General features: G+C 46.5%; 1 protein-coding gene across 1 annotated transcript in view; it reads left to right on the forward strand.

Moving 5' to 3' along the window:
• Positions 1-6: 6 nt before the first annotated feature.
• Positions 7-12,500, forward strand: part of LOC306819295 (ryanodine receptor 2-like) — a gene marked incomplete at its 3' end in the record, with an annotated part of 33,971 nt that continues 21,477 nt past the window's right edge. Inside the window, exons 1-11 of the mRNA XM_079373068.1 lie at positions 7-93; positions 620-840; positions 3,526-3,616; positions 3,724-3,864; positions 4,182-4,345; positions 5,855-5,933; positions 6,041-6,130; positions 6,298-6,435; positions 6,992-7,069; positions 7,162-7,237; positions 7,352-7,475. Of these exons, the coding sequence (XP_079229194.1) occupies positions 641-840; positions 3,526-3,616; positions 3,724-3,864; positions 4,182-4,345; positions 5,855-5,933; positions 6,041-6,130; positions 6,298-6,435; positions 6,992-7,069; positions 7,162-7,237; positions 7,352-7,475 (1,181 nt within the window). The 5' untranslated portion in view covers positions 7-93; positions 620-640. The remainder of the gene's footprint in view (positions 94-619; positions 841-3,525; positions 3,617-3,723; positions 3,865-4,181; positions 4,346-5,854; positions 5,934-6,040; positions 6,131-6,297; positions 6,436-6,991; positions 7,070-7,161; positions 7,238-7,351; positions 7,476-12,500) is intronic.

A 12,500-nucleotide genomic window follows, 5' to 3' on the forward strand; every position in this document is an offset into this window, starting at 1 on the left:
CGAGTGTATGGCATCGAGGACCAGAACTTCTTGCTCCACCTGCTGGAGGTCGGCTTCTTACCTGACCTGAGGGCTGCTGCCTCGCTCGACACGGTGAGAGAGAGAGAGAGAGAGAGAGAGTGTAGATGTGCTCTAGCGCCCTCTAGTATCATGTGAGTTCAGCTTTAAACCCACAACCTGGACCAGAACCAGACTCAGCAGATAGAAACCTGGACCAGAACCAGACTCAACAGACAGAAACCTGGACCAGAACCAGACTCAACAGACAGAAACCTGGATCAGAACCAGACTCATGATGAACAGACAGAAACCTGGATCAGAACCAGACTCATGATGAACAGACAGAAACCTGGACTAGAACCAGACTCATGTAGAACAGAAAGCAACAGTTCCAGTCACATGAAGAACACTTTACAGGTCTGGTGTGTCTTTTGTATGATGTTATAATTAGGCCCCTCCCCCTCCCCAGGTGTCTCTCCTGTTGTATGATGTTATAATTAGGCCCCTCCCCCTCCCCAGGTGTCTCTCCTGTTGTATAATGTTATAGTTAGGCCCCTCCCCCTCTCCAGGTGTCTCTCCTGTTGTATAATGTTATAATTTGGCCCCTCCCCCTCCCCAGGTGTCTCTCAGTGCCACAGACATGGCGTTGGCTCTGAACAGGTATCTGTGTACCGCTGTGCTCCCTCTTCTCACTAAATGCGCTCCCCTGTTTGCGGGGACTGAGCCATTCGCCTCTCTGATCGACTCCCTGCTGCACACCGTGTATCGCCTGTCCAAAGGATGCTGCCTAACCAAGGCTCAGAGGGACGCCATTGAGGAGTGTCTGCTCGCCATCTGTGGGTGAGATGCTAAAAAGCTTCTTTATTTTTTTTTATCTGAAGAGCTGAGACTTTAAATCCAGGTTGGGGACTAGAAGTTGTCTTTGTCTTCATGTCCATCACAGGGTTCAGACCAGGCTCGCTTTAAGGATGGGAGTCCTCAACTAATCCAAAGAGTCCAGTGCCAAAAGTCCCGCCCCTAAACTTCCTTTACTTTCAGGGTCTGGTTCACTCAGCCTCTAATGTCTCCTCAGACTGTTTATCATTGAATAAACTGCGTTGACATAATATACGTAAACGCCTCATTACGTGCTGGAACAAATGAAACGTCACCGCCATCTTGGATGGGTCTCTTCACTCATAGATATAAATAGAACGTGTTTACGGGGAGGCTGTGGCTTAGGTGGTAGAGTTTTTTCCCTCAATCGGAAGGGTTCGATCCCTGTGAATGGAATTAATTACTGGATGGTCCACATAAGCAGCCATCAGTGTGAATGGGTGTGTATGGGTAGGTGTGATCTACGGTGTTAAAGCGCTTTGAGTAGTCAGAAGACTAGAAAAGCGCTCTACAAGATCAAGTCCATTTACCATTTACATATATCTATGTCTTCTCTACGCTCGCACCAGAGTCTATAGGAATCAGTGGAGAGCGAGTACCTATGCCTGTATTTTATGCAGCTTTTAATTACAATAACCGGTGCAGTATTGATAACAGATTGTGTCAGATCTTTCACAAGTCAGTTGAATTTTTTTTTTACAGTATATAATGTTATCTCATCGTAACCAACGTCACTTTGAAACACATTTAACAGCATGTTTTCAGCCCTACTTGAAGTTTTTATAGACATAAAAACCGCAGAGAAAATCTCAACTTGACGTCAACAGCGCTCAGCAGGAACAGGGACAGGAAGCAGACGGCGCTCTGCAGGAACGGGGACAGGAAGCAGACGCCGCTCTGCAGGAACGGGGACAGGAAGCAGACGCCGCTCTGCAGGAACAAGAAGCAGACGACGCTCTGCAGGAACAGGAAGCAGATGGCGCTCTGCAGGAACGGGAAGCAGACGGCACTCTGCAGGAAAAGGAACAGGAAGCAGACGACGCTCTGCAGGAACGGGAAGCAGATGGCACTCTGCAGGAAAAGGAACAGGAAGCAGACGGCACTCTGCAGGAAAAGGAACAGGAAGCAGACGACGCTCTGCAGGAACGGGAAGCAGACGGCGCTCTGCAGGAACGGGGACAGGAAGCAGACGGCGCTCTGCAGGAACAAGAAGCAGACGGCGCTCTGCAGGAACAGGAAGCAGACGGCGCTCTGCAGGAACAAGAAGCAGACGGCGCTCTGCAGGAACAAGAAGCAGACGGCGCTCTGCAGGAACGGGAAGCAGACGGCGCTCTGCAGGAACAGGAAGCAGACGGCGCTCTGCAGGAACTGGGACAGGAAGCAGACGGCGCTCTGTAAGAACAGGAAGTGGACGGCGCTCTGCAGGGAAAGGGACAGGAAACAGACGGCGCTCTGCAGGAATGGAAGCAGGGAGCAGATGGCGCTCTGCAGGAACGGGAGCAGGGAGCAGACGGCGCTCTGCAGGAACGGGAGCAGGGAGCAGATGGTGCTCTGCAGGAACGGAAGCAGGGAGCAGACGGTGCTCTGCAGGAACGGAAGCAAGGAGCAGACGGCGCTCTGCAGGGACAGGTACAGGAAGCAGATGGCGCTCTGCAGGAACGGGAGCAGGGAGCAGATGGCGCCCTGCAGGAACGGGAGCAGGGAGCAGATGGCGCTCTGCAGGAACTGAAGCAGGGAGCAGATGGCGCTCTGCAGGAACGGGAGCAGGGTGCAGACGGCGCTCTGCAGGGACAGGTACAGGAAGCAGATGGCGCTCTGCAGGAACGGGAGCAGGGAGCAGACGGCGCTCTGCAGGAACAGGGACAGGAAGCAGACGGCGCTCTGCAGGAACGGAAGCAGGGAGCAGACGGTGCTCTGCAGGAACGGGAGCAGGGAGCAGACGGCGCTCTGCAGGAACAGGAGCATGGAGCAGACGGTGCTCTGCAGGAACAGGGACAGGAAGCAGACGGCGCTCTGCAGGAACGGGAGCATGGAGCAGACTGTATGGACCTGGGTCATAATAAAAAAAGAATTTTAAGAAAAACAAACTGGAGAAAAACTTAATAAATCCTAATAAAGCTAAATTCTGCTCTGTGAGCCGGCCAGTCAACCGCACAAGTCTCAAATCTCATGCAGCCTAATGATATTAAAGACTGTATTTAAAGAGCTTTTATTTTGAAATCATACAGAGGCGTTTGCCAGACCACTTAAGTTACATTTCTTATAAATACTGCAGCACAGTTACCAACAACTTTCAGAAAACACTCTTTTTTTTTACACTAACTGTGCGTGGCTGTTCGCCCCCCGTGTCAGTTAGAACTCTTTAGAATGATCCGGATCACGTCTGAGCTGGAGCGCCAGTAACATGAGGCGGGCTGATGACGGCATTTTACACTGAATGAATCAGACGACTGTGAGCTGACTGAACAGTCGGTACTGACAGGAAACAGCTCGTCTACGGTCCGACTTTGACTTTCAGAAGCAGCAGCTGTTGGCTCTGCATTGAGCCCTTTCTCTGTGTGTGTGCTGAAACATAGTGGTGTTCTAAAGGATGTGTGTTAAATGTTTAAAGATATAACTAATGTGTGTGTGTGTGTGCTGACTGTGCAGGAAGCTGAGGCCGTCCATGATGCAGCATCTTCTGAGGAGGCTGGTGTTCGACGTCCCGCTGCTCAACGAACACACCAAGATGCCTTTAAAGGTAGAAACACATCAGTGTGTCATATTCAGCTCATATCAATATATTAAACATCCGCAGCTGTCCTCAGTCCGTCAGGGGTTAATGTCTGTGGTCCCGCCTCTGTCCAGCTGCTGACCAATCACTACGAGCGCTGTTGGAAGTATTACTGTCTGGCAGGAGGCTGGGGGAACTTTGGAGCAGCTTCAGATGAAGAGCTGCATCTGTCCAGGAAACTCTTCTGGGGCATCTTTGACGCCCTGTCACGCAAGGTCCGACTGCACTTCCTGTCTGAGTATATATCAGTCTGATCATTGGTCAGGGTTTGTGTCGTACAGAGACTCATTGAAGATTGATCACTAACCCCATCGAGCTCATCATGTGATCAGCTCTGCAGAGGTTCTTTATGATTGAACAAATCCATCATGAGCCCAGTTGCTTGTTCTGCAGACAAACACCCTCATATACAGTCACCTGATTAAACCTGTGGCGTTCTAACACTGCTGTGTAATATTTAACTTTAAATAATAAGAGTACAAAGTGAAATCATGACTTTGATAATAAATCTAGCATGCTGTGTTTGCCGCAGAGGTACGATCAGGAGCTGTTTAAACTGGCTCTGCCGTGCCTCAGCGCCGTGGCCGGAGCTCTTCCTCCAGACTACATGGAGTCCACATACATGGCCATGATGGAGAAACAGTCATCCATGGACTCTGAGGGAAACTTCACTCCACAGCCTGCAGACACCGTACAGTATGTTTTACCTTTATTTATACCAAGCCTCAATGATACCATCACATGCTCAGGTCAAGCAGCTTTACCCAAGTCACGTGTGGACTGGTCTATATTCTGCTGTTACTTCAAATCGCAGCCATAGTTACCTTTGTTCTGTTTCATCCTCCCTGAGCAGGAGAGACTCAAGAGGAATACCCAACAGACCAAGCTCATTGCATTCAAGCTGAAGAATTTGGTAAAAGTAGCACGACCGGCAGATGGGGGGCGGGGGTGTACTCTGTAGAACCGTGTGAAGGTACTCAGTGATGTCCAAAGTTCCTCCAGAGGCCCCTCACTCAGCTAGCTGCCCGATCCACAGGTCCACAGCCTTAGAGAGAGCACCACCATAACAAACAGTCGGTGTGACACATGTATACTGGCTGTAACAAGTGGCCTTCAGGTTGCTCTAACCTGGTGTCCCTGTCACCCGTCGGGGGGTCAGAGCGTGCCAGCTGTATGGACTGATTGAGACCTGAATACAACCTTTGGCTCGTGGCCACACAGTGACCCCATGGTGAACCTTCAAAGATGTGGGGCATGGAGCTCCAGCACACTTTGCTGTAGAATGGTTATGTGCTGGGCACTGTGCAGTTGTCAACCAGAACGTGTGGAGAGGAAATGTCAGCTACATACAGCGTCAGGGTAGAGAGAGACTGGACAGAGCAGCTGTATCCTCACGGCCCTGCCCACAGAGATCCAGCACTCTCTTAGCAGTTGGTCGGGCACCAGATCCGAACCCGGACCACCTGCTGGAACAGACGAGCCTTTTAGAACGAATGTCCTGGTCCATACAGAGAAATCCAACGTAGCATGGCACTGTGACGGTTGCTCGGGCCGAAGCCCGTGTTCACTCTTGACTTTTTTGAATTTTATTTTCAGTAAAAAGCACGGCCCTGAGCGCCTTCTGAGCGCTTTTACACGATTGTCCTGTAACCTTAACACCGGGATGAGCCCACGGCGGAACCGTGCGGAGCGTATGGTTGCAGCACGAGAAAGAACAGTTGGGAAGGGGAGTCAGACAAGATTAAAAGCTCCAGTTTATTCCAGCTGTCCAGTTGTGCTCTCTGAGCTGCAGACGGAGAACGCAGCTGTTCGCTGTTGACGGACCGGAGCGGACACGCAATTTCCCCCACGTCTCTTTGGCCAAAGGTAACTTGGGACGTAGGTCACTAAGGAAGGTACACGCACACCTACACGCTTGACGTCACACTGAAAAGGCGTCGAGGCGTCGGGCGCAGCACGGCTGGATGTGAAAAAGTATCTGGCAGTTGAAAAAAGACGTCAAGTGTGAACACGGCTTTAGGGAAGTGATTCTCTGATGACAGCGGAGAGAAGAGCAGCCATGGTCAGCAGGTCACATGGACCATCATGTCTACAGATGCATTATAACATGATGGCCTTTAGATATTCCACGTGCTCGTGTTCTGGTGTTTTAATCAAAGCACTTTCATGTGCGTTCAGTCTGAAAGCTGTTTCTGTGTCCGTCAGTGTTTGTGTTCCAGAGAAACTGGATTATTTTGTCACCAGATATGCAGAACACATCCATGAGAAGTGGAGTATAGAGAAGGTGAGGACATGTTTCCTGTCCATTCTGTCTGAAGATATTATAAAGAGTTATCATGTTTGAATTAGGAGTTGAGTCATGTGATTGGTTTAAACGTGTGTGTTTGTCAGTTTTCCAGCGGCTGGTCGTTTGGAGAGCAGCTCTGTGACCTCTCTAAGAGTCACCCGTTACTGAAACCTTACAAAGGCCTCTCTGAGAAGGTAACGCTGCACCCGATCATTACATCAAGGAATGTTTAGAAGGTAGACACAGGCTCAGGTCAGTCTACTGTCACATCTACTGTGTGTGTGTGTGTGTGTGTGTGTGTGTGTGTGTGTGTGTGTGTGTGTGTGTGTGTGTGTGTGTGTGTGTGCGCGTGTGTGTTTAGGACAAGGATTCGTACTGCATTCCTGTCAGAGAGTCTTTGAAGACAATGTTATCGTGGGGCTGGAGCATCGACAGAATCAGAGAAGGAGACCCTGCAAACCTGAACAACAAGTCCAGGAGGATCTCACAAGCCAGCCAGGTACACATATATACCATATAACCATATATACATATGACATATATATATATATGTGTATGACGGGCGGCAGTAGCTCAGTCTGTAGGGACTTGGACTGTAGGGACTTGGGTTGGGAACCGGAGGGTCGCCGGTTCAAGTCCCGGCACGGACCAAGTCCGGAAACTGGTCTGGTAGCTGGAGAGGTGCCAGTCCATTTCCTGAGCACTGCCGAGGTGCCCCTGAGCAAGGCACCGAACCCCAAAAACTGCTCTGGAGCGCCCGCTGTGGGCAGCAACCTCACTCTGAGACCTCTCCATTAATGCAGAGTGAAAACTGAATTTCCCCTCGAGGGATTAATAAAGTATATAAATGTTTTTGTTTTTTTTAAATGTGTGTGTATCAGCTAACGTCAGTACATGAGGTGTGTGTGTGTGTGTGTGTGTGTGTGTGTCAGCTAACGTCAGTACATGAGGTGTGTGTGTCAGTTAACGTCAGTACATAAGGTGTGTGTGTGTGTGTGTCAGTTAACATCAGTACATAAGGTGTGTGTGTGTGTGTGTGTGTGTGTGTGTCTCAGGTATCGTTTGAAGGAGCTTCATCTTTCAGCCCCAGACCGATCGACATGAGTAATGTCACTCTGTCCAGAGACATGCAGGTCAGACACAGAAAGATATCCTCTTTATAACGGAACATTATATTTACTAGTCACAGATTAAACTGGAGGTGTGTGTGTATGTGTGTCTTCAGTCGATGGCTGAGCTGCTGGCTGAGAATTATCACAATATCTGGGCAAGGAAGAAGAAGAGTGAGCTGGAGGCTAAAGGTAAGAACAGCATGTGGACAAAGACAGAGGACCTGTGAACCTGAAATACAGATGATGATGCTGTCTGACCCCTGAATCTGTCCTGATTCTCTCCTGTGATGTTTTATTGATCAGGAGGAGGAAACCATCCTCTGCTAGTTCCTTACGACACTCTGACGGCTAAAGAGAAATCTAAAGACCGAGAGAGAGCTCAGGATATCTTCAAGTTCCTGCAGATCAACGGATACACCGTGTCTAGGTAACATCCTGTAAACACAGATACACCGTGTCTGGTAACATCCTGTAAACACAGATACACTGTGTCTAGGTAATATCCTGTAAACACAGATACACCGTGTCTGGTAACATCCTGTAAACACAGATACATCGTGTCTGGTAACATCCTGTAAACACAGATACACCGTGTCTAGGTAACATCCTGTAAACACAGATACACTGTGTCTAGGTAATATCCTGTAAACACAGATACACCGTGTCTGGTAACATCCTGTAAACACAGATACACCGTGTCTAGGTAACATCCTGTAAACACAGATACACTGTGTCTAGGTAATATCCTGTAAACACAGATACACTGTGTCTAGGTAACGTCCTGTAAACACAGATACACCGTGTCTAGGTAACGTCCTGTAAACACAGATACACTGTGTCTGGTAACATCCTGTAAGCACAGATACACCGTGTCTAGGTAACATCCTGTAAACACAGATACACTGTGTCTGGTAAGATCCTGTAAACACAGATACACTGTGTCTGGAGACATCCTGTAAACACAGATACACCGTGTCTAGGTAACATCCTGTAAACACAGATACACCATGTCTAGGTAACATCCTGTAAACACAGATACACCGTGTCTAGGTAACATCCTGTAAACACAGATACACCGTGTCTAGGTAACATCCTGTAAACACAGATACACCATGTCTAGGTAACATCCTGTAAACACAGATACACCGTGTCTAGGTAACGTCCTGTAAACACAGATACACCGTGTCTAGGTAACATCCTGTAAACACAGATACACCGTGTCTAGGTAACATCCTGTAAACACAGATACACTGTGTCTTTGTAACATCCTGTAAACACAGATACACCGTGTCTAGGTAACATCCTGTAAACACAGATACACTGTGTCTTTGTAACATCCTGTAAACACAGATACACCGTGTCTAGGTAACATCCTGTAAACACAGATACACCGTGTCTTTGTAACATCCTGTAAACACAGATACACCGTGTCTAGGTAACATCCTGTAAACACAGATACACTGTGTCTGGTAACATCCTGTAAACACAGATACACTGTGTCTAGGTAACGTCCTGTAAACACAGATACACTGTGTCTGGTAACATCCTGTAAACACAGATACACTGTGTCTAGGTAACATCCTGTAAACACAGATACACTGTGTCTGGTAACGTCCTGTAAACACAGATACACTGTGTCTAGGTAACATCCTGTAAACACAGATACACTGTGTCTGGTAACATCCTGTAAACACAGATACACTGTGTCTAGGTAACATCCTGTAAACACAGATACACCGTGTCTAGGTAACATCCTGTAAACACAGATACACTGTGTCTAGGTAACATCATGTAAACACAGATACACTGTGTCTAGGTAACATCTTGTAAACACAGATACACTGTGTCTAGGTAACATCCTGTACACACAGATACACTGTGTCTAGGTAACATCCTGTAAACACAGATACACTGTGTCTAGGTAACATCCTGTAAACACAGATACACCGTGTCTAGGTAACATCCTGTAAACACAGATACACTGTGTCTAGGTAACGTCCTGTAAACACAGATACACTGTGTCTAGGTAACATCCTGTAAACACAGATACACCGTGTCTAGGTAACATCCTGTAAACACAGATACACCGTGTCTAGGTAACGTCCTGTAAACACAGATACACTGTGTCTAGGTAACATCCTGTAAACACAGATACACTGTGTCTGGTAACATCCTGTAAACACAGATACACTGTGTCTGGTAACATCCTGTAAACACAGATACACTGTGTCTGGAAACATCCTGTAAACACAGATACACTGTGTCTAGGTAACATCCTGTAAACACAGATACACTGTGTCTAGGTAACATCCTGTAAACACAGATACACCATGTCTAGGTAACATCCTGTAAACACAGATACACCGTGTCTAGGTAACATCCTGTAAACACAGATACACCATGTCTAGGTAACATCCTGTAAACACAGATACACTGTGTCTAGGTAACATCCTGTAAACACAGATACACCGTGTCTAGGTAACATCCTGTAAACACAGATACACCGTGTCTAGGTAACATCCTGTAAACACAGATACACCGTGTCTAGGTAACATCCTGTAAACACAGATACACCGTGTCTAGGTAACATCCTGTAAACACAGATACACCATGTCTAGGTAACATCCTGTAAACACAGATACACTGTGTCTGGTAACATCCTGTAAACACAGATACACCGTGTCTAGGTAACATCCTGTAAACACAGATACACCGTGTCTAGGTAACATCCTGTAAACACAGATACACTGTGTCTAGGTAACATCCTGTAAACACAGATACACCGTGTCTAGGTAACATCCTGTAAACACAGATACACTGTGTCTAGGTAACGTCCTGTAAACACAGATACACTGTGTCTAGGTAACATCCTGTAAACACAGATACACCGTGTCTAGGTAACATCCTGTAAACACAGATACACCGTGTCTAGGTAACGTCCTGTAAACACAGATACACTGTGTCTAGGTAACATCCTGTAAACACAGATACACTGTGTCTGGTAACATCCTGTAAACACAGATACACTGTGTCTGGTAACATCCTGTAAACACAGATACACTGTGTCTGGAAACATCCTGTAAACACAGATACACCGTGTCTAGGTAACATCCTGTAAACACAGATACACCGTGTCTAGGTAACATCCTGTAAACACAGATACACTGTGTCTAGGTAACATCCTGTAAGCACAGATACACCGTGTCTAGGTAACATCCTGTAAACACAGATACACTGTGTCTGGTAAGATCCTGTAAACACAGATACACTGTGTCTGGAGACATCCTGTAAACACAGATACACCGTGTCTAGGTAACATCCTGTAAACACAGATACACCATGTCTAGGTAACATCCTGTAAACACAGATACACCGTGTCTAGGTAACATCCTGTAAACACAGATACACCGTGTCTAGGTAACATCCTGTAAACACAGATACACCATGTCTAGGTAACATCCTGTAAACACAGATACACCGTGTCTAGGTAACGTCCTGTAAACACAGATACACCGTGTCTAGGTAACATCCTGTAAACACAGATACACTGTGTCTTTGTAACATCCTGTAAACACAGATACACCGTGTCTAGGTAACATCCTGTAAACACAGATACACCGTGTCTTTGTAACATCCTGTAAACACAGATACACCGTGTCTAGGTAACATCCTGTAAACACAGATACACTGTGTCTGGTAACATCCTGTAAACACAGATACACTGTGTCTAGGTAACGTCCTGTAAACACAGATACACTGTGTCTGGTAACATCCTGTAAACACAGATACACTGTGTCTAGGTAACATCCTGTAAACACAGATACACTGTGTCTGGTAACGTCCTGTAAACACAGATACACTGTGTCTAGGTAACATCCTGTAAACACAGATACACTGTGTCTGGTAACATCCTGTAAACACAGATACACTGTGTCTAGGTAACATCCTGTAAACACAGATACACCGTGTCTAGGTAACATCCTGTAAACACAGATACACTGTGTCTAGGTAACATCATGTAAACACAGATACACTGTGTCTAGGTAACATCTTGTAAACACAGATACACTGTGTCTAGGTAACATCCTGTACACACAGATACACTGTGTCTAGGTAACATCCTGTAAACACAGATACACTGTGTCTAGGTAACATCCTGTAAACACAGATACACCGTGTCTAGGTAACATCCTGTAAACACAGATACACTGTGTCTAGGTAACGTCCTGTAAACACAGATACACTGTGTCTAGGTAACATCCTGTAAACACAGATACACCGTGTCTAGGTAACATCCTGTAAACACAGATACACCGTGTCTAGGTAACGTCCTGTAAACACAGATACACTGTGTCTAGGTAACATCCTGTAAACACAGATACACTGTGTCTGGTAACATCCTGTAAACACAGATACACTGTGTCTGGTAACATCCTGTAAACACAGATACACTGTGTCTGGAAACATCCTGTAAACACAGATACACCGTGTCTAGGTAACATCCTGTAAACACAGATACACCGTGTCTAGGTAACATCCTGTAAACACAGATACACTGTGTCTAGGTAACATCCTGTAAGCACAGATACACCGTGTCTAGGTAACATCCTGTAAACACAGATACACTGTGTCTGGTAAGATCCTGTAAACACAGATACACTGTGTCTGGAGACATCCTGTAAACACAGATACACCGTGTCTAGGTAACATCCTGTAAACACAGATACACCATGTCTAGGTAACATCCTGTAAACACAGATACACCGTGTCTAGGTAACATCCTGTAAACACAGATACACCGTGTCTAGGTAACATCCTGTAAACACAGATACACCATGTCTAGGTAACATCCTGTAAACACAGATACACCGTGTCTAGGTAACGTCCTGTAAACACAGATACACCGTGTCTAGGTAACATCCTGTAAACACAGATACACCGTGTCTAGGTAACATCCTGTAAACACAGATACACTGTGTCTTTGTAACATCCTGTAAACACAGATACACCGTGTCTAGGTAACATCCTGTAAACACAGATACACTGTGTCTTTGTAACATCCTGTAAACACAGATACACCGTGTCTAGGTAACATCCTGTAAACACAGATACACCGTGTCTTTGTAACATCCTGTAAACACAGATACACCGTGTCTAGGTAACATCCTGTAAACACAGATACACTGTGTCTGGTAACATCCTGTAAACACAGATACACTGTGTCTAGGTAACGTCCTGTAAACACAGATACACTGTGTCTGGTAACATCCTGTAAACACAGATACACTGTGTCTAGGTAACATCCTGTAAACACAGATACACTGTGTCTGGTAACGTCCTGTAAACACAGATACACTGTGTCTAGGTAACATCCTGTAAACACAGATACACTGTGTCTGGTAACATCCTGTAAACACAGATACACTGTGTCTAGGTAACATCCTGTAAACAC

This window comes from Symphodus melops (assembly GCF_947650265.1).
Source record: "Symphodus melops genome assembly, contig: scaffold_278, whole genome shotgun sequence".
In the NCBI taxonomy this organism is placed as follows: Eukaryota; Metazoa; Chordata; class Actinopteri; order Labriformes; family Labridae; genus Symphodus; species Symphodus melops.